This window comes from Lepisosteus platostomus, chromosome 1 (assembly GCF_059453375.1).
Source record: "Lepisosteus platostomus isolate fLepPlt1 chromosome 1, fLepPlt1.hap1, whole genome shotgun sequence".
Taxonomy (NCBI): Eukaryota; Metazoa; Chordata; class Actinopteri; order Semionotiformes; family Lepisosteidae; genus Lepisosteus; species Lepisosteus platostomus.
In genome coordinates this window covers 7,123,127-7,145,720 of record NC_142611.1, presented here as the reverse complement: position 1 = coordinate 7,145,720, position 22,594 = coordinate 7,123,127, and the positions used below count along the sequence as shown (strand labels likewise).

Here is a 22,594-nt window from a genome sequence, read left to right as displayed (position 1 = left end):
TGTCAGTATTATGTAAACATGCCATGACTACCTTAAGAGAAATAGAACTATTTTGTCTGCGGAAAATCCTGTGGTATTAGATAATCAGTGAAAGAATCTAAAGTGATGATTCTTTATCATACATTTCCATGAATAATCATGGGAAACGATAAACTGAAGTACTATATTGGACTTGAGACATTAAGTAGACACAAAGGAATGAAAACATTTTGGATTTCTTCAGAATACAACTGCTTGAATGTGCTAATAACATCACTGAACATACAGGATATCATCTCAGCATTGGCACCACACTATTATATGTCTTCTGTTCTTTTGTTGCATTTTTTTTTCAGAAGTTTACAGTTTGTTCTATACTAATTTTCAAAACGTCGGTGTGTGACATTTTTCTAGATGACTGGGCAACTTTCTCCTGGCCTGGCCTGTGTTCCCTCACTGGTTTGCGAAACCAGAGCCAATATAAATATAACAAAACACAAGACAACCTGACCCTTTAAAGCTTATGCTTAGGTTTTGCATATTGCCAGCAGGAGGAAATGAGCTGAGGATGGAAGAAGTGACTCAGTTCAGTCTGATGATGTCGTTTCTGAATAAAGAGAAATTAGGGTTTAATTATTCATGATCTCTTTCTAATGTGAAAATCCAATGAACAGAACCTCATTGAGACTCAGTACACCTGTGTGAATTGATGATGGGAAATGTATGAAAAACATTCTAAATATAAAAAAAATAACAGAGCTTGAAATGAGATCCTATAGCCCAATGGCATCAGGTCCTAAACCTGTGTCTGAAGAGCCTCCACGTCCTCTGGGCCAGATTATAGCAGCTGTAGGAGTGGTTTTTCAGGAACAGTATGTGTTATATTATTAATTTGACAGGTTAGGTATGGTTTCAATTGTCACTTTCTGAAGGAGTTTTCAAGGATTTTATTTTTTCCTATGTTCTCTGTGCTTAGTTGGCTAATGCTTTTATCCACTTCACCCATTTGTGCAGCTGGGTATTTCACTGGAATCATTTGGGTGAAATATTCGCTCAAGGATGCAACAGCAGTGTCTCACCTGGAATGTGAACCCATGATCTTCCAAATAGGAGTCTAGGACCCTAACTGCTGCCCTACACTGCTGCCCTCAAGCCTTATGAGGCTCCTGTTATTTGTGGCCTTTCTGATCTGAGGAAATTAATCTTGTATCATGTATAATATCTATTGATGCAAATTCTTTTTCAGAACTTGATTGAACTGGCTTATTAATATTAAAAAAAATGTATGAAATTGAATAATATTGAATAGAAAATCGGAGTGAGAAGGAATGAGATCCAATCTCAGGTGACAGGCAAACGCTCTTATAACTAAGGACAGAAGATTCATACAGTAGATGCAGCAGATCCAATTGTAATGTACTTTGTTACTGTATGTGAGTAGATGAGTGCCTCAAATTCTAAGCCGTTACGATTGTTGACCTGTACCTTTTTAGTGATTTTTGTTTTATAGATACTTTCTTTGCCCTTGTGATTCTCTCCAGAATTTCACCATAATTTACATCAAGATGGGTTACCCCCGCCTGGATGTGGAAAAACAGTGCGAGCTGGCCCCTACTCTGCTGACCGCCATGGAGGGAAAGCCACAGCCACAGCAAGATGGGTGAATGGACTTTTATTCCCAGCTGTTATTCACAGCTTATCTAGCCCCGCCTCGGTCAGAATCTGCAAAAAAAAAAAAAAGAAACCAGACATGACATAATTGTACTGGAAGGTGACGGTCAGGATAATCATGTCCTGTTTTTTGTGCAAGTAAATGTAAGCGAGGATACCTTCCCTTCGCCATCTCCCACTTCTTGGAGTCTTTAAATCTGGTGCATCAGGTGAAACTAGCGTTTGTAAGGATCTGTGTCAGTGAGGGTGTCTTTCCATGTGGCCCTTCCAGTAGCAATGCCTTTTTGCAGATGTCTGCTCCTGTACTGTTTGGTGTTCTTCAAAAGCCTACAGGACACTTGAGGCAGGGGTTTATTTGTTGAATGGCACATTCAAAGTTGTGTTTGCAAAACATTTGAATACAGTACATCTCAGTTCTGTATGAAGTTTAGTTTAGGTTCAGTATTATTTGTGTAAGTATAAGTAAGTCATTGTTCATTAGCTTTTTGGTATAAGTGACTTCATGGCCTGGGCATTTTGTATAAACTGAAGAAGAAAAAATGTTAACAAATTATTGAGTGGAAAACTCCTCCTTGAACTCCTGCATTCAAGTCTTAAATCAGGTTGGGATTATAGCAAGCATTTGTACCCCTTTACAAAGTTTGTTTGGCCAGAGCAATCGAACAAGGATACAGCTGCAGTTTTTGTGTTTGTGCATTTAATGTCTGCTTGACATTTATGTCCAATGTGCTGCACGTTTTAATCAAGAAAATAAAAACACATGACAAAATAATAATTCTAATATTATAACAGTTTAACAGCAAAGGTTCCTGAGGTTGTTTATGTGTGGGTGTGGTGGAGGGTTATTGTGTACAATACATCACAATTCATCCACTTTAGTTTTTAGGTAGATGGAGAATTAAAAATAACAGTAAAAGACAGTGATCTATTTTAATACATTTGGTTTGACAGAAAAGCAACATAGCTCTTGCCAACTGGAATGAATTTGTGACTGCATTTTCAGCATTTCGGCATTTATCTTTCTCACTGAAGCAATACCAGGAAAAAATATGGTGTGGAATGAATCTTGTATATTAATAGATTCTAATGGATTCTAGTAGTTGGATTTCACTGAAACTTAAATATGCTAATATGAGCTGAAACATAAATAAAAAATGTTTTGAATCAACTTAAATATTAGAATCATTTTACCCTTATTGTCAGTGTTATTATTAGGCCCAAATTGTGATGTCCTTCGTAAATACTTAAAATCTAGCCCTGGGTGCCAGCACGCTTAGCTGAATTTTGTTATTCAGGCTATTTGAATACAATGCTTCATGTTCTATTAACAAGTTCTCTCTCATTATATTTTTTCAGCTTAATGCATCTCCTGATCCCCACATTGTTCCACATGAAGTATCCATCAGAGCCATCCAAAACTGCCTCTCCATTCATCCTTGTTGAGAAGCCAAAGACCGTGCACCTGCTCTTAGATTTCATGTTAGATGTGTTGCTTATGCCTTACGGGTGAGTATGCGTTTGTAATACGTTAAGCATGTTCCATTGACTCAGGTTCATTCCTAGAGGACTTTTCGAAGTAAAGAGGTTTGCTAGTATGCCAATGCCCTAGGTTGTTGGATTTTGCTATTGATTAGCCAACTTGAGCAAATTAGCCAACTTTTGCTAATGGAGATTGGACTTGTTTGATTGCATATGGAGGTAGTACCTTTACACTTTCTGTCTTCCTGCTCTCTCTTGCTCTTTGCACTGTCTCTACACAATAGTAAGTTCTAAATGACTAGTCAGACACTCCGTCAAGATCTGGGCTCTGTTTATACAGCATTTTGAGTCCATTTCTGTGTATTGCTCAATGGATGTCAACTACTTCTTTTCCACCATCAGCAGATGATCCAGCGTCTATTTCGGCAATAGGAATCGTATTTTTGATTTGTATTTATAGATTAATATATTCAGTTGACGCTTGACTAATCTTCTTTGTTTGGCCACAAATAAGATCTCTCCTTTTTTTCCTCATTCATTTTCTTTCCTTTAGTGAGTTAATCTTTTGACATCTTTGTATGCATATATTTATCAGTTTAAGTATCCGTACCTTGTCTCTTTGTAGTGTCCTGTATAAAATTTGATAAAATGAATAGTTCTATAAAAGGTGGAGAGAAATTCTGCACATTTACCCTCACAAACGTACATTTAATCACCACAGAACCGACATCACAAATGAAAACTATGTGAAAGTGCTTTGATACCTAGAAACAGGAGATATTTATTACACAAAGCACACAGAAAGGAGTGTGGAAAGAGCCCTACTTTTGAAGTCTTAAACCCTGGCTTCTTTCAAGAAACTGCTGGTGCTCGAGGAGAACGTTCCTCTTTGGGTGGAGAAGTGCTTCCCTTTCTTGGTTTGAAATGCATGCCCGGGGAATTTACTGTAAGACAGATGATAGTTTTTGTAGCGCTTCACTTTTGTCTGAAGGCTCAGTGTAAGTCGTGGGTGTTTTTTTTTGTTGTGCCGGCTGTTAGGTTCGTGCTCAACGAGCCCCAGAGCCGCCCGGCTCCGGCTTCCCCCCAGGGCTCGGTGGCCAGCGGGAGCAGTTCGGGCCCTGGGCTGCCCCAGCCGCCGCCTGGCATGAGCCTCTACGCGGCGAAGCGCGTCATCGGAGAGACGCCCTGGACCCCAGAGCAGCTCGAACAGGTGATCATCCGCAGGCGCCTGTTTGTAACATCAAGGATATTGTGGAATTGGGAGAACTAACTTTTGGGGGGGGGGAACTATCTTTTTTTACTGTGTGGTATGATTAAATGTGGTTTTTTTTGTAATGTTTACTTTATACCTACAGCAACTCTACAGGAATTTGACTTAACTTTATACCCAGACAGCCAGGTATAAAAATGCTAGCGTTGCTGTCAGTTGAAAGATTCTGAACATTTGGTGTTTTTAGAAGCGGTGGTTTGACACGTTAACATATAACGCCTTAATTTGAGCACTGTACAGTATATGTATGTTTATTTGTCCGTGTGTGCAGGAGAGCAAAAAAAAAGTGATGTATGGCATATAGAAATACAGTTTTATGCTTAACATATATAAATGTGACCTGAAGTAAAATGTGTACCCCAAACTTTCAGGCAGCATAAAGCAAAGCAGAAAATGGGTGTATGGCTTGATTTCCGCTTTGTTATTAAGTGTTGTTTCTTTTTCCACCTCCGGGCAGTGTAAGCTGGGCATAGTGAGGTTCATAGAAGCAGAGCAGGTCCCTGAGGTGGAGGCAGTGGTGCACTTAGTGATCGCGTCAAGTGACACTCGGCACAGCGTCGCCACCGCCGCCGACCTGGAGCTGAAAAGCAAACAGAGGTAAAGGGGAAAAGAGGGGTTCCTCCGGCCCCCCCAGAACAATCTACATTTTCAGCAGACTGGGGGTATTTGCACATTAACAACACACCCACTGTGCAATCATGCAGGAATAAAAAGAACAAAATGTGATTGTTAATGAAACACAAATAGCAGTTTAATTCTAGATGTCAAAATAGATTTTAAATGTGGTTGTTTACTTAACACGGGCATTTCCATCCTTGGCTATAGAGAACCCCAGTCCAGTCTTATACGTCCCCTTAAGACACCTTTTCATAAAGGCTGGGGACACTTGTAGGTTAGTGACCTGCTAAACAAGTAATGTGCTCAATTAAACAAACACTCAGTCTTGAGGGGCTGTCAGTTCGTACTCCAAATTATTTTCAAATTGCTTAATATAACAAATCGTCTTGAGTTTAACAAATTAAATTGTTCCCAGTGATTTTTTTGCCTGCCTGTAAAATCTGCAAGATTCAGATACTGTGATAGCTGGGATGGAGATACTTAAAACAACATAAGGACACTTACTGGATGATTAAGTATGGTATAATTGTATCAATGAAGCATTTACATTTTCCTTTTTCTTTTATTCATGTTATATTACTTCCTAATGTGTTGCAGCATAATTGACTGGAACAATCCCTCAATAATTAACAAGATGTATAAGGTGTATCTTGGGGATATTCCACTTAAAACAAAAGAGGTAAGGCTCTGTAGAGTGAACAATCATTTTTATTGTATTTTGTTATGATATTTTTCTAACTATATGCTTGTATACTTTAATGGTAACACATTGTGTACATTGGCATAGCGTTTTTCATCCCGAAGGATCCCAGAGTACGTTTTATAGAAGGGAACCCACATCATCCACTAGTGATGTGATACACCTGCCTCACTACACAACAGGTCAGGTGAAGAAGTGAGAAACTAAGCTTCCATTTGAATTAGGGAATAAAGCTGAGTTTGACTAGATTGTGCAAGACAAGAGCAGTGTCAGGCTGGACACCCGTTCTGTTACCCACAGTGCCATGGGATCTTTAATGACCAAGTCATTAATCCAGAAGACCGTAGCTCCTACAGCACAGTGCCCACTGTCACTGTGCTGACAAAGTGGGTTTTCTGGTCCAGAAGGAAGCGTTCCACATACTGATCCTCCAATCAGTTACAGCAGCAAGGGTTACAATTCTTGGAGGTTTCGAATCCCAATACTGACCAGGCAGGCACTGGCTTTCTTTGCTTCTTCAATCTCAGGAGGTCAGGCAACAAGGTGGCAATGCTGCTGTCTTGAACTGCAGATTTACATTTCTATAAACCATAGTGATACTTATTGTTAAAGTCATTGACTTACTGAGAATGATCATGCAGATATCTCATTCTGCATTTTGCAGTTTCAAAAAATGTGTACATTAAAAAATACATTTTAGAAAAATACATTTTGAACCAATTTGTGTCCATAAAAGTTGGTTTTTAGAGCCTGTTGTTATATGAGCTTAATTTCTTCCTGGAAAACTACTGGTAAGATCCAGAGCTCAATGCTCAGTCCAAATTGGTTTTTGAACTTTTATCAGCAAGCATTTTTTTTCAACAATGTTGTATTCAAAGCACAGATTTGTATACCCATAAGGTTTGTTTTACTGGAGAATATGTTCCATAACTACAGAATCGACCTTTCTGCACTACTGGGATCAAACTTATACACGTTTAATATTACATTTATTATTTAACATTAATGATTTTAATATTGTATTTATTACAGACAAAAAGTGATAACTACTGACAAAAGCTTAATACATTTCCTATCCATGTCTTAAGGATATACAGTAAGGTTTCCATGGTAGTTGATAATAAACAACTAATGAATTCCTTATACACTTTATCAGTTTTTCATCTCTTTTATAAAAATAGGCCAATATCGTGATAATAATTAATAATAATTCATCATTTATTCATTATGAAGAAGAGGTTTTTGGGTAGAAAAAAGAAGGAATCAACTGGTTTCTTTTAAGAACCTTTATTTGAACTGGATTCAGGAAAATACATATTACATTAGATGTTGTCCCTCTTTCATAGGGTGTTGCACTGAAACCAGAGATGAAACGGGAGCCGGTCAGTACGAGGGTCAAACTGAAGATCCTTCCTCACCTTCTCCGTTCCCAGCTCGCTGCAGAGACCTTTCCAGCTAACATTCAGGTGATTAGCTACAGCGCTCGGTTACAGAGAGATTGTCCAAGGCACAGTTTCATGATGAATGGTTTCAGTCTACATACTGTACAGGTGCTTCGTTTGCTGTTTCGTCAACTGTCTGATTGGATTGCAGTTGTAGATAGTTTCTAAAAGATGTCAAAGATATATGCTTGAAAAACCCAAAGCCTAAAGCTTTTCCAGTAAGTATTAAATTAGAAATGATAACAGCAATGTCAACACCAAATTCAGGTTACATTTAGCTGAAAAATGTACAAGGGATAACAATGAACATAATAGATTAAAAACATGAAGTTAGGTTTTGTACCATTATATAATCACAGAAGCAATCTTCCATGTTAGCCTATGTAATGCTGATGTGATTAGGCTAAATAATATTTGCATTATCCACTGCTGTAGTCTAAGTTGCTTGTGAAACTAGTTTGTGTTTATTGCAAGATAAGGTTCTGTATTTATTGGGAACAGAGGACAACATGTTTATTATTTCAACAACTAGTAAATGAAGATTATTAAAATGTTTGTGTATTTTCGTGGTACATTTCATCAGAGAGACTATCTAGAGACTAGTTTTAAGCATATTTTACTTCTCAATTCATTTATTTTTTACCCATTGTACTCCTTGTAAGTTTTTATTATTGTGCTGGCTTACTCTATTGTAAGGCTTTAGTAGAGAAAACATGTTTTAATTAGTTAAGTAGGCGCTTTTGAATGCCTAATGTATTTATTTTTTCAGGTTGTTTATGATGGACTGTTTGGAGCCAATACAAATAACAAATTGAGATCATTGTCCTTGCAGTTTGTACATCACATTTGTGTTGTGTAAGTACCTGTCCAGCTCTTTATTGAAAATGAAGGTTTGCATTTGAGCATTTCTCTGTTTTGTATTGATAGGATCACATGAAATTAGAGCTTTATTATCTTGAGGGCACATAGAAACATATATGTCAGTGTTGAAGTATCACTTCATTCAATAATGTTTAATTTATTTATTTTTATTGCATCTTTTATTTACATTCTCACAGGTGTCCAGACAATAATAAACCTCTTGGTCTTATGCTGCTCAATGGCTTAACGAAGCTCATTAATGAATATAAAGAGGTAAGAAATATTCCTTGGTGGAATTGGGTATTTTAATCTTATTTTCATGACGGGTTTTTGTAGGCTATTTTTTAACCTTACAGCTCAAAACTTGAACTATTGGATTATACTTTTGTGTCTGTATTATATTAATTCAGATGTTGTGTCTCATTCAGGGAGAGTTTCCAACTCAAATAAAGTGATTGTGTTTTTCTGGATAGTTTTCTTAAAGTCTGGCTTCAGTTTCTTTTCTGTATACAATCTGTGTTGCTTGGTTACCAAATTTGTCATTAAATGTAGAGAGAGAGGAGGTCTGGTCTGGTCTTGGTGAAATTAATGCTGCCAGGGCTGTTACATTTTTTGCTGTAACATCCTTTCAGCATGACTTCTGTAGAACACAGCAGCTCAGTTAATTCTGCTTTGCAAATGCAGACAGATGAGCTTCAGCGCCAGAAATCTGGGAAGAAAGTGGGGGTGGGAAATAGAATTAACACTGCAGTACCAGCAAAAACAAATAAGGAGGATACAAAATTGCATTGCAGTTGCTCAGTTAGATGAGGCACACAAACCCTGCGTATCGCATACGTACAGTATGGTATAAACAAGGACATAAATCACTCTATCCTTATTAATTGTTATTAATCAGTTATTAATTTGGAGGCTTCAACATGACATGGAAAGTATGTGGCATTTTCAGATCTGGAAAACTTGGAAACATAGTGTTTTATACCCAGGAAGATTTTTTGTGCACTTTGTTGTTACTTATCAAGAAAAAGTAAGATACTAATTAAATCATTCTGTTTTAGGATCCCAAATTGCTATGTGTAGCCTATTCAGCTGTGGGAAAGCTGTCAAGGTAGTATATTGATTTTGCATGTGCTAAATCTCTTTTTACCAACCCTAACCATCCTTTCAAAAGCTATATCTTTTATATACAGAAATGTATTGTTGAATGAATCTCTTCGACTCTTTGTTCCATTTCCTCTTCATCATTAACCAGATCTAATGGTTTATTAAATGTTACCTTTTTTTTCATTTTTAATGTTCAAAGAGAAGTTATTAAGTATGCTATAATTATGCAGTGTTTCACATCTTTTTTACCACCTGTATTACTGCACATTCGAAGCATTATGAGTAGTGGAAAGCCATTATCAATTGCAAAGCTTTATTTAAGGAGGACTACCTCATTATTGCAGTTTTAATGTGACATAGTAGCGAGTGGATGCACGGAATTCCAAAATCCTTTTTATCACAGATCACCGCAGAGACTGACCTCTGTGGGTGTGTTTTTCCTTTTTAGCCGTATGCCTCAGCTCTTCACGAAGGATATAGCTCTTGCCCAGCAGTTTTTCGAAGCCATGTGTAAGGTAAGTGTTACAGTTGGCCTGATTCTTTTCCAGAATGTTTGCGAGGCATGATTCACGGCTTTTTGCTTTGGTTGTGCTAATAAAACCCTGATCTCGTGCTGTTTATACAGAGTGCTGACTTGTTGCAGAAATAATATAAAGAATGGGGAGGCACTGGTGCATTATAGACAGTTGCCTAAGAAGGAGATCATTTGCAGCTTGTTGCATTATTCCGAAAATCAACCCCAGTAGTGTGCTTTGTGACTCAAGTGTTTGCATCTTTGTTGCACTAATCCAGGCCAGAAATAGTCTCAATGATGATCGACTCTTCATCTTTGTAAGAGACATTTTAGCCAAAAACTAAAAATGCAAAAGTTTTGTTTACAAAAAAAATATTTTCAGAGCTCCGTTAACATCAGTGTTTACTTTTTGTGGGAAGCTACTGGCGTTAATCTCGTAGCACATGCGGCTGATAAGTTTTAGAACATATGACTAATGGCCTGAAAATAGATCAAAATAATGTTTTTGTCAGCGAACAGACAAGACAAACACGAAAAAAGTGAAGAAATGAAGTTCATGAGTGTGGCCGACCGTAAAAGTGTTTAAGAAATCCAGCAGTAATTGATGAAAGTATTTCAGCTGAGAAACTGTGTGTTTTAAGTCAAGAGAGAAGAGTATTAGATACTGCCTCTCCTGTGGACTGTGAAAATAACCTGTTTTTTTCTCTCCACTGCACTGAGGCAATCATGTAAGCCAGAGAAGAGCATAGGCAGCACTGCACATGTAGCACAACAGAGCTGAAGATACTGCCCGACAAATTTCCGTCACTCGCTCTAAGTGGGAACTTAGTTCACCAGCTGACTTGTTTTCATGCTTTGATTTCAGGAAGATGCTGAGGTCAGGCTGGCCATTCAGGAAGCTCTGTCGATGATGGTGGGAGCTTATACATCTTTGAAGGGGGCGCTGCTAAATGTCATGGAAGCTCTTGTTGCTGCTTACATGGGAAAGGTACAGTGGGCAAGACAATTCAATTTGTGAATTTGAACTGAATGTACATTGATTATGTAGAAAATCCAGACTCTCAGTTAGGTTTTTTTATGAGAAAGGTGCGGTGAGTTTATGTATGCATGCATGCATACAGGAACAACAGGCAATTCAAAGTACCAGCTGGAACTTTTCCCATTTGTATAGACAAGCAGTTTTAAAAACAAGCACAAAAAGGAATAGTTAACATATTTGTGCAGTAAAGCGTAAAGCACAGATATCGCAGGACAAAGACAGCTTATTTACAACTCCAGATATCCACTCCCTACTAGTGCATGAACATTATTTTTAAATACGACGCAATTTCAGTACCGCATAACCTTATCTATTGCTCCTGTTACTTCTTAGGCAGTTTTTCTGCCCAGACAACTAAGAGCTACAATGTGCTCTTAGCCCTTTCCTTCAATTATATTCCAGAAACCTTTTATTTCTCTGATACTCTTTGGTAAAGTATTGTTGTATTAACACAGTGATGCTCCTGAGAAAGTGAAACATTGGCAACAGTTTCAGATTCAGCCTTCCATTTTTATTTTTTGGGGTTCTTTGCAGCCTGAGGTGCAAGTCCGACAGGTGGCAATGAAATTTGCAAGCACAGTGTTTGCTCCTGACCACGTACCTTCCAGATACCTTCTCCTGCTGGCCGCTGGAGACCCGTAAGTATTTTGACATACTGCTGGTTAGGATCAGATTGTACTCAGGCCCTCACCTCCAGCTGTGATGGTCACTGATTTGCAAAAACCAAATATATTATAGCATTGTAAATGAGTTCTGTAGCCAGGACACTTTCTGACAGGAGTGTTTTACATTATTACAGTATGTTAACATGTAGTAATTATCATGTAAATAGCTAAGAGCATAAATACATAATTTGGGGGCACAAGTTATTATTACAATTTTTATATGCACTTGATTTTCGAATTGGCAATAGTTGAACAACTCTGCTTCCTGGCTGTAACTCCTGCAGGGAGAGTGAGGACTTCACAAGCTCACTGGTCAAGGCTATTTGCCTTTTCACACATTACAAGCTCTACAGTGCCTTACAGGAGTGTTTGTTTTGAGGTGGCCATTAAACTCCAGAAACACTGCACGCTTTGGGACCAGAACGCAATTTTTAATTGATTGAAAGTAATCAAAATGTAAACCGAACACTTCTTTTTTTTTTGCAGCATTAAATAATTCAGCAATAAAATAGTACTAAGAATAAGAATTAAATAATACATTTTTACCACAATAATAGAAACTAAACTACGTCTTAAGATAATTTCATTTTAGTCGATGCAGTGGTACCTTGATGTGGAACTTCGATCAAAAGTCTAATTTTTTTCTCTGCTATATTTTCACCTTCACGGTTTTATTAACAGTACCAATATGATAACAGTTACTGTTATTTTGTGAAAAGGAATACACACAAATGACTTTATAACATGAACATAGTAAAGGGAAGGACGACATTTTTTCCATTTATTTTTTTTCCTGTCACACAAAATCCCAAAGACAAGCGTTTTGTGCAGCGGTCGGCTGATCTGTCGTTGCAGACGAGAAGAGGTACACGGTGAAGCCCAGCGTGTTCTCAGAGCTCTTCCTGCCAAGGCTACGGAGAAAGAGGGATCCAGGCCCATGCCCTCTTTCCCAGACATGGTCAGCTACATACAGGAGAAGGTACGGCAGTCTTATGCCTTCTGCACTGCTCAGCAGTCAGGTTGCAGTCATTCACAACTTGGAATCTGGACAAGGAAACACTGGTGGGGAAAAATACATTTTTGGTACATTGGACATTTACCCACACCTCCAGGGATCCAGGGATCAGATCATCTTTTACAATTATACGAACAACTATGTGCGGAAAGTACTATAGTACTATGTGCTAGATTATTCATGGTGACAGTTGGATCCTTCGTGCTTTCAAAACTTCTGAAGCATGAACCACATTTCAAATACTTTCCAGATAATTGCTGTCATTGTCTGTCATTGTAGAAAATTGTATTAAGCCCCTGTCTTTTGCTTATTGAGAATTTTTGTAAAACAGACTTTTCCTTCTCATTATTAAAGATGATCCACACGTTTTTGTTGGTAATAATTTTGTGGAATCGTCCGGGCTTTCTTAGGTTTTGGTCCAGTGCTAGTGCTGGCTTCTCTGTCTTTATTTGTAGACTGCTTTCTGTTAGTATCAAAGATTAAATTAAGATAAGACACTGCAGTCTAGAGTTTTTTTGTAGGGCCATTTTTCTGAATTACGTGAATATTCACTTTTGAAATATATAGCTTCTTTTAAGTTTACTTGTTAACTGTGGGTCAAGTCTATACACTTCTTCAGATGAAACATCAGCTGCTTATGATTCACAAACAGCCAGATAAGTAGATCATGGAATCTGTTACGAGCCACAATAATTAGACTTACTGTATGTGCCAGAATGTAACACTAATAAAGTAGAAATGCATTCAGCCCTCCTTTAGCAGTAATATGATGAAGATTTGTAGGTGCTTGTGCTCACACTGCGCATACAAAGTTGGTGCCTAAGTCCTGATGATATTTTGCATTATTTTCTCAGGCTTCACAGAGAATGAAAACTCCTGCCAAGTATATTGTTGGTACAACTGCTCTTCCTTTTAACCCTTCTGCATTTGGAGAGGTAATTTCAGTATGACGTGATATTTCAGTGTTCCTTCTTACTTCATGTAGTTTGTCCCCCTTTTCTCTTTTTCACTGCACAGTTTTTCACATGTAATTGACTCTGACAGAGTTCATGTGAAGCAGAGAGTAAATTTAACCTCAGAAGGTTTTTTTTTAGTTTCTATATAAGCTTCTGGCTGCACACCTGCCTAATATGGCCTTTCCTCATCTCTCTTGTGTGTCTGGGACCTGGAAAGTCTTAAAAGGGAACTGCAACGTTATTTTGATACTTTAGGGTTAGAAAAATCAGCACTGATGAGTGCATTTTAAACCACAGCAGCAGTATGATGTACACAGTAACTTATAAAACCTCCAGTTTACATCGCAAAATAGCTGAAATTTGCAGGTATGCACAGTGGCATGTTCTGCGAACATTACATTAGTCATTATGGAGACTAGTGAGCAGGAAGGGCCGAATCATGTCAAAATTCGGGGGAACTCGAATGTGAGTTTCCGATGACATGTCGACCTACAGAACTTTCAGAAAGTTCACGATTTTGTGCTTAAGTCTCAATTTGTCATTTTTTTCTATAATGTCAATCAATTCATTTTGTTACAGAGATTCAGTAACCAGTCTGAGAAATTGGGACTGCGGTTCCCTTTTAAGACAGGAGGTCCAACTCGCATGTAGTTTGTTGTGTTTATGTACTGGGGCACAAACAGGCAACTTGAGATGAGAGTTAACCTTTTTGCTTTTATTCATAATTGTCATTTTTCTGTTTCAATTAGTACACTGCAAGGAAATGTTGGTCTCTTGACTTTCCTGATGCTTATGGAGCGTAATGTACCATTTGTTTTGTAAACTCTGTTTCTCCTAATGCACGATATATTAGCGCTGTACCCTTGCTGCTTTGAGACGGTTTGGCTTTTTCTCGTCCCCAGATTATCTTGTACCTACGAATGTGCCTTGCTTATAGTGCGGGGGTGACTCCCACCTCCCAGAGTCTGGCCGACATGCAGGACAGCACCCCAGCCATCGCGCGGTATGTGCAGAGCCTGCTGTCCGAAGAGCAGCTATCCAGCTCCTCCCCCAAGGCCGCGGACACCAACCCTGTGCAGGTGTACATCGATTTACTCCAGCAGCTGCTGTCGGCCATCGGCGGTGAGTCCTGAGCTCAGGGTCCATCCGGAGAGGACAAGTTATTCATTGAAGGCAACAGAAGCTCGCTGTGTATGATAGTAGATAGACAAAAACATCGCAAATCATTTAGTCCTGGAATCATCTTTTTTATTGGTTTCATTTCCACTTCGGGTGATTTAGGCAATGCTGCCATCATGAATCTAGGCTGCTGTCAATGTAGTGGGACTGAGCAGCGTTATTTGATGGAACTGCAACGAATTCGCCAATAGGCATTTTTTATCCAGCATCCAATTAAGTTGCATACACATTAGCCGGGGTGACGTAGTAACGTAGCAGCTAGCATTGCTGCCTTGCAGCTCTGGGGCTCTGGGGTCAGTTCCTAGGGTGCTCCTTGAATAGAGTTTGCAAGTTCTCCCCTTGTTCGCGTGAGTTTCCTCTGGGTGGTTCAGTTGCCTCCCATAGTTCAAAGATAGGTTGGTGTGTTAGTTGGTTTCTGCAGCATTGGCACTGGTGTGAGTGCATGTGTGATTGTGTTTGTGTCTGCCCTGCGATGGACTGGCATCCCATCCAGGGTGTGCCCTGCCTGGCACCCATTGCTTTCCAGGTTAAGCCCCAGGCCACCATGATCCTGAATTGGATAAGGATGTTTTAACCTGAGCATTTCCAAATAGTTTTATTATTTTTATACCATGCAATCACATGACAGTAGACCTAATGAGCAGCAAAGTTTTTTTTTACAGGAGAACGCTTTGCTTAAAAATGAAAAAATATGTTCATTTACAATGTGTATGTTTAAGTATCTTCTTGTTTGTATTCATGTTAATTCTTATAAATCAGGTTTCTGTCATTTGACTTCTGAATTGTATGTCCTTTTTTATTTTTTTGTTCTAGGAGTTCCAGTGATGTACTGCCTGTTAGAAGTGGTGTCTGTTTATCCACAAAAACTTGCCCCTAAATTCATTGACAGAATTGACTGGATCAAGGTGACGTTACATTTGTGAATCAGATTATATTGAGCACCCTTGATTTCAGTCGGCTGTACTTCTTTTATCATTTACCTGTTGGAACATTTAAAGTTTAACACTAAAATCAAAGTTTATGGAGTGCATTCATATTACTGATATAACACTCTGATAAAACAAGTTTAAATATTTATTAAATAATTTACATTTACATTTACGTAATTTAAATAAAAGTAATTTACTAACATTTGTGGTGTTCGGGATACTTAGGATTGTCAAATAAGTTTTTATGTCTTTTCTTTGAACTGTTTGTTTACCTTACGCCTTTGTGCTGTTTTTACGTGTCTTTTTTAAGCCTGTGAACCCTTTTCTATAGACGATGTGAAGGTAAAACAAAAACTTTTGTGTTGGATCACAATGCATTGGTTGGTAAACGATGATACACATTTGAAGGGTTCACATTTAAAATCTACTGTAGGAAACACAAAACTTTTTTTAGTTATTATTAATTTGGCTTAAGCTTTTATCCCTACCAATTTGTATATGTACCCATTTAGCCTTCATACTACTGCTCTGTTTCCCTATTAACAAATGAATGTGTCTGAAGGGTGTCGTTTTCTGCTTTCGTACAGAGTCTAATGAACACTAACAAGGAAGACATGCGTGAACTAGCAGCCCAGCTCTATGCTGTGGTTGTATCCACCATGTCTGGGAATGAACTGAAGACAGCTGTGCAGAATCTTGTCAAGATCACAAAAGATGCTCATGTAAGTGTTTCAATTTCACTTGCACAGTATTGCTGGAATAGCTAGCAGCTTTGAGGCCAGTGCATTTAATTATCAATTAAAAAGATCTAAGGCTTGACCTTTCGGTTTTGATTATTCCTGCAAATAAAGCATTTGCTAGAGAATGTAGGAATGAGATGAGCACTAACTGATTTGTTGTTCGTCAGTGGGAAAACCAGAAAAGACAAAATAGAAAAGAACATCCCTTGAGATAGTTCCTAATGACCCTGATCTGTGAGGTGCAGATATAGCATGAGCCATAAATAACTGGTGGCTCATTTCAGTGATTTCAAATTCATTGCAAGTGGGTTTGCATACCAGGATACTGGAGGTGGCAAATGAATAATAAACTAGCCTTCTGTCACATTTTCTTTAGATCTACTTAGCATGATGTATGTCTAATATAGGTTTAATAGATTCTATTTTACACTTTCTTTTCCTTTATCTTCTCAAAACGTATCAACGGTCTCTTTAAATGAGGCATTGCAGGCAGTAAGGACTTTAAATAAGGTCAGAAAGAAAATCACTTTGTGACTTTTTTCTAGAATCCAGAAACGCAGCATGGAGCGATTTTGGCTTTGGGTTACATGGTTGGCCGATACCTTAGAAAAAAGAAAAGCTTAGATGACTTCCAAAACCTGGAACCAGCCATGAGCGCAAGCCTGGGAGAAGATGATGAACTGATCCGTTCTGCCACAAAAACTATCGGTAACTAGCCTCCAGTGATTTTTTTATCTGTTTTAGTAATTTTAATCTTTTATTTGTCTGAATGTGCCTCTCTTTCATCCGATTCTTAATCTCTCTATTAAACCACATTTTACTGACTGTAAGTATTCAGTATGAATTTAGTACCCTTTGATACAGTTTTTTTTGTTGATATTAAATGAAGTAAATGTATATGTGTGGTATAAATACTTTTATAGATTTATAAAGTTATATGTTACCTAGAACTAGTTCAAGTAGGGAGTTGCGTCAGCATGCGTAGGCTGCAAAGGAACAAGTAAAGGTTTATTCCATGCTGAAAAGAGAAGAAAGGAAACACAATGTTTCAGCTGTGGAGCCTTCTTCGGGTGTTTCCTTTCTTCTCTTTTCAGCAAGGAATAAACCTTTAACTTGGTTCTATATGTTACCTATTGACCACTGTTTGTTTCATTTCATATTATTCTTTGCGAAAGCCACAATGCCTTTGCAATAACAGAAGGTTTTTTGGACATGGGTGTCAATAATCAACTTCACAAGGGGACAGGCCTATCTCTATAATACAAGTGCTGATGTGAAATCTGTTAAATCATTATTTGCAGGGTCGTTTCTGGACAGCAGCTCTCCGCTTCTGAGCATCGCTGCCTGCACTGCCCTGGGTGAGATCGGGAGGAACGGCCCCCTGTTGATACCCAGTGAAGGCTCCGACTTCACAAAGCTGCACATGGTGGAAAACCTGCTGGCCCGCATACCATCTGGCAAAGAGAGCTCTAAGGTACCTTGGAAAAGTTCTATTAAATTAACATAGTTTAACCCTGAGTGTCCAGTCTGCAAAGCCGCTTGTGCAAATTCTGGTAGGCCACAAACCTACACTGGTAGGGAACACAATAAGCGTGAAAGAATGTAAAGAAAAGGCTAGGATATGAAAAAGTCTGTACCTGCATTAGATGTACCTATGACCTCCAGCAACACTTTTAATGCAACTATAGCTGACATTTTGTTTCATGCCGCAAAAAACTAAAAAGAAAGAAACATAGGTAGTAAGGATTATGTTAAGAGGCTCTCCTACTTAAATTATTCAACAATGGATGAACAATAAATTCCACCCCTGCATTGACTGAAACGCAAAAAAAAATGAATAACACTGATAAGATTAGAAACAGGAGAATTGTTTGTAACTTTTTTCTTGATGTGCTGGTCAAATTACAATTTAGTGCCCTTTCATGTTTTCTTTTGCTGAAATGCAGTACATGACACAGTATATATATGATCATGAAAAAATAAGATTCTTTGATGGATGAGGAAGGAGTGTATTTCTAAAGGAAATACAGAAAACTGTGTTGAATATTCATGTAGTGATAGTAAGACAAATAAGTCTTTTGTTGAGAGCGACTCGTATGAAAAAGCATCAGACTTTATTTTCAGTTAGAAATGAACTGTTAATTAGGTCCTTAATTCATTGTGCAGGGATTTAATTGTAATCACATTTTGCATTAATTCTGATTGGTTCTTATTGGTACAGATGAAGGAACGTGCCATACAGACGCTTGGGTATTTCCCAGTCGGTGATGGAGAGTTTCCTCATCAGAAGAAACTGCTTCAAGGCCTAATGGACTCAGTGGAGGTACGATGCAGTTTATCCAAGAGTGTGGCTGGGGATTTAATGATATATGTGTACTTAAATATTGTACATTGTACAGTAAGATACAGTAAATTGGCATGCCTACATTTGCTTAGATATTAGTCTAAGGATATTTTCAAGTTTCCTTTATGGCAAATGCTGTACTGTGGTCTATAATTATAAAATCTGCCTTGCATATTTTACCTTCAGAAGATGCTTTCAAATTTTGCTGGGGGGGTCTTCCAAGACCTAATATTTCCTAAGACCCATTCCTAATATTTAATGTCACAGTCATGTCTTTAAGCTACTCAGATTTCAAAGAGGCTGCATTGCTTAAAACATTATACTCCTCAAAACCATTATTTACAGCCTGCACAACTCATTTCTTCTTCTTCTTCTTCTTCTTAGGTGTGAAATTAATTGATTGATTAGTTGAAAGCAAATAATTTACAGTTTGAAAGTATGAAGAAAAAAATGTAAAGTAACCTGTTTTATAATTATATGAAAAGGTCTAATTTATTAGAACTTAGTTGAATCAAACAAGCCAAATTGTATTTGAGAGTTAATTTGCATAGTGTATGCTTCCATGGTGCAGACACACTACCTTCCATACGGTAGATGAGGAGCTATGTATTGGAATAAACTCCTTTCACTGCTGTGCAGGATGTGAATTAGATGCAAACAGAGGTGTAACAGAAACACTGAAATGGCTCAAACTGAAAAAGAAAACTGTGTAACTTGACAGTGAGAGAGCTGGGGTTCTGCCTGGGCTGAAAGATTGTGAGTGGGCCCAGCGCTTGGCGTATGGTCGACAGACATTTCGTTTTTCCTTATTCCTCGCACAAGGCCAAGCAGGTGGAGCTGCAGTTCACCGTCGGGGAGGCCATAACCAGCGCCGCTGTGGGGACCAGCTCTGTGGCCGCTCGAGACGTGTGGACCTCCAGCGAGGAGGAGTACACCCCGCCAGCCAGTATGTTCCCCTGTGTGTTCATTTCCCCCTAGCTGTGTGTGATTGCACTTATTACTTACCGGATCATACAAGGCACAGAGACATGATCCAGAAGGAACTGTCAAGCCTAAGTGATCTAAAAATAGCAGAAGAAAATGTCCTGTGACACTCCTTTCCTTTATGAGTCCATTATTCATTTGACACTACAAACCCTAATCTGAAAGTGCACTGTATTGAAGTTGCGTAAATGTTGGATCTCATGGTACTTAAATGTGTGTAAGTAAGTAGACATATTAGAGACCAAAATAATTCTGGGTTCCTTTTATTTGACACTGGCTAATAGTTTTAAAAATAAATATTTGTGATAAAAGAGGTGGATGATACAAAAATCGGTGTCTGTTTTTGTGTTGTTTTTTCCAGCTTTTACAAAATGGAGTTGTTTTACTATTGTTGCAACCAGGTGTATCATGTTTTGATGTTGCAGGCCTGTTTCATAACACTTAACATTGAAGGAGATTGGCTATTCTGTTTTCTTTACACTATGTGCTCAGAACGTTTACTATAAATACTTTCAGGAACCTAGGTCACAGAAGCACATGTGTGTACCTCCATAATTTCTGACAAAATGACAAAATATTGCAGATGTCCTTTCCATTTGCTTTATAAATGACATCTCGTACTGTATTGTGAAGAAGAAAAAATATATAGAATGTGCCTAAGTTTAGGTTAAGTTGAAATTATAGGTTATCTTCTACACATTTGCTTATAGCGAAAACCATTGTTATCAGTCTAATTTTAACAAATTATAATTGGTTAAAGACCATTTACTACAAACTAAACAGCTGCCAGGAGCTGCTGATGTTTTTTTGTTTGTTGAGAATATTAACCGCATAATCATAGCTTTCAGAAACATTGTCTTTGTATTAGAGATTGCAGCAGCATACAAAAAATAGTCAGGATTCATTGCTTTGTGCATTTTTCACACCTGCCTGTACCACTCTGTCTAAAAGAGCTCGGCTTCATCCCCTCCAAGCTACTGTTACTGAAAAAGCTCTTGCGTCCTTCAGATGCCAAGTCAAACGATGTGGTTCCCTGGGTTCTGAACACCATCCTCAGCAAGCACATCGCCAGCTCCAACCCACACGTGCGCCAGGCCGCTTGCATCTGGCTGCTCTCCCTGGTGAAGAAGCTCAGCCACCACAAGGAGATCAAGGTAAACAGACGGGAACTTGCAGGGGCTCGTGGGAAAACACCATACCTAGGTCTACATGTCTTTCACAAAGGGATATTTCCTGAGCTGTTTTATGATATAGTAAATGTGAAATAGTGAAACGCAACTGACTTAGATAATATTGAAAAAACATCATAAGTAGGCCATTGTGCCTTCAGTGGAGAAGTCTGTAAGTTAATTGTGATCTTAACATAAGTGGTAAAGTCTTTTTGTGATGCATCTTGAGTAGTCACTGTAGGGCAGGTTACCTGTGCCGAAGCCAATGTTATACAATTGTTTGGATCCTAGTTCCTCTGAAGACTTTAACCAACTTGTTTTTTTCACAGTCCCATTTGAAAGAAATCCAGAGTGCATTTATCTCAATCCTGTCTGATCCCGATGGTGAGTACATTATGTACATTGGAAATGAAGTCATTGAAAACGACAAAACGTAACTGGGGAAAAAATGGGAAGGAGATTTACTGTGTCTTTATTCTCTTAATATTTTTGTTTTTACGATGCATTTTTGCCGAGTGAATGCACTTTGACTCTGTGTCATTGTCTTTTGATAGGCAGTATAAAGTTTTTAAAAAGTATTTTGTTAGATATGTGGTCAGATATGTCGACAAGCCTGTGATTGATTTTCAAAGGAGGTATAAGGATTCTGATGTGTTTTATTGAATACATTATTGAAGTATTACGCAATATTACTGATTTCTGATATGGTTTCAATGTTGACAGAACTGAGCCAGGATGTGGCCTCCAAAGGCCTGGGCCTGGTATATGAACTGGGCAGCGAACAGGACCAGCAGGAGCTGGTCTCTACACTGGTGGAGACACTGATGACGGGGAAGAGGTATGCTGACTTATTCTGGGCTGTGGTGGGTTTTTTCAGCATCTTCAATAAATGCTCGCACGTTTGTTTTAATAATAATTCATTACAATTACATGACACTTTTTTGGACACTCCACTCAAAGCACCTTACAGGTATTGGGGACTCTCCTCCACCACCACAAATGTGCAGCCCCATCTGGATGATGCATAGCAGCCATAGTGCTCCAGTGCACTCACCACACACCAGCTGTCAGTGGAGAGGAGAGTGAAGAAGCTAATTCATAGATGGGGATTATTAGGAGGCCATGATTGTTAAAGGCCAGGTGGAGGAATGTTGGCCAGGATGCCAGGGTAACACCCCTGCTCTTTTCAAGAAATACCCTCGGGTTATTAATGACCACAGAGAGTCAGGACCTCGGTTTTCCATCTCACCCAAAGGATGGTGCCTTTTTACAGTATAGTGTCCCCATCACTATACCAGTGCATTAGGACCCACACAGTCTGCAGGGTGAGTGCCCCCTACTGGCCTCACTGACATCTCTTCCAGCAGCAACCAGGAGACTCCCATCCAGGTACTGACCAGGCTCCCACCTGCTGAGCTTCAGTGGGCTGCCAGCTGGGAGTTGCAGGTCTATATGACTGCTAGCATATATGGTTTTGCATGTGTTCAGCTGTAAGGACGTGATCTTTGCTGTTATTTATTTCTGATAAAAAAAGAAAGAACTGTACTTTTTTCCCCCCTCTTTCCCCAAGGGTCAAACACGCCGTCTCGGAAGACACTGAGGTTTTCCAGGGAGGCGCGCTGGGGAAAGCACCAGACGGGTGAGTGCCTGTGACATTGAGCATCGGAATTACACAGAGCCACTGGGACAATCCTGTTTCAGTCAAAGTCAAAGCAGGAATTACCTTTTCATTCGAAAAACCTGTTTATCCACTCAAAACAAGCAGGGGGGATCCTTTCATTGAAGTGTTTTCTCATGAAATAATTCCTGTTTGCGTGCAGCTGACACATGCTTCTCCCTGTTGCTGTATCTCTCACAGAATATTTGTGTTTGTTGAACACTTCTTTTTCACCCTTGGGTTGGCTTTATCAATACCTGTGAGGACAACTGAGTATGT

The 22,594-nt window shown here is 38.8% G+C and overlaps 1 protein-coding gene across 1 annotated transcript in view; it reads left to right on the top strand.

Moving 5' to 3' along the window:
• The window catches only part of ecpas (Ecm29 proteasome adaptor and scaffold), a 44,958-nt gene that overhangs the window by 6,463 nt on the left and 15,901 nt on the right, over nucleotides 1-22,594 (top strand). The window contains exons 4-28 of the mRNA XM_088605790.1: nucleotides 1,521-1,639; nucleotides 3,007-3,156; nucleotides 4,168-4,339; nucleotides 4,857-4,996; nucleotides 5,615-5,696; nucleotides 7,064-7,183; nucleotides 7,929-8,014; nucleotides 8,218-8,293; nucleotides 9,079-9,128; nucleotides 9,573-9,639; nucleotides 10,504-10,626; nucleotides 11,212-11,315; nucleotides 12,198-12,321; nucleotides 13,212-13,292; nucleotides 14,216-14,435; nucleotides 15,306-15,397; nucleotides 16,009-16,143; nucleotides 16,707-16,869; nucleotides 17,463-17,635; nucleotides 18,383-18,484; nucleotides 19,328-19,451; nucleotides 20,498-20,643; nucleotides 20,988-21,042; nucleotides 21,382-21,496; nucleotides 22,229-22,297. Of these exons, the coding sequence (XP_088461916.1) occupies nucleotides 1,521-1,639; nucleotides 3,007-3,156; nucleotides 4,168-4,339; nucleotides 4,857-4,996; nucleotides 5,615-5,696; nucleotides 7,064-7,183; nucleotides 7,929-8,014; nucleotides 8,218-8,293; nucleotides 9,079-9,128; nucleotides 9,573-9,639; nucleotides 10,504-10,626; nucleotides 11,212-11,315; nucleotides 12,198-12,321; nucleotides 13,212-13,292; nucleotides 14,216-14,435; nucleotides 15,306-15,397; nucleotides 16,009-16,143; nucleotides 16,707-16,869; nucleotides 17,463-17,635; nucleotides 18,383-18,484; nucleotides 19,328-19,451; nucleotides 20,498-20,643; nucleotides 20,988-21,042; nucleotides 21,382-21,496; nucleotides 22,229-22,297 (2,888 nt within the window). The remainder of the gene's footprint in view (nucleotides 1-1,520; nucleotides 1,640-3,006; nucleotides 3,157-4,167; nucleotides 4,340-4,856; nucleotides 4,997-5,614; nucleotides 5,697-7,063; nucleotides 7,184-7,928; nucleotides 8,015-8,217; nucleotides 8,294-9,078; nucleotides 9,129-9,572; nucleotides 9,640-10,503; nucleotides 10,627-11,211; nucleotides 11,316-12,197; nucleotides 12,322-13,211; nucleotides 13,293-14,215; nucleotides 14,436-15,305; nucleotides 15,398-16,008; nucleotides 16,144-16,706; nucleotides 16,870-17,462; nucleotides 17,636-18,382; nucleotides 18,485-19,327; nucleotides 19,452-20,497; nucleotides 20,644-20,987; nucleotides 21,043-21,381; nucleotides 21,497-22,228; nucleotides 22,298-22,594) is intronic.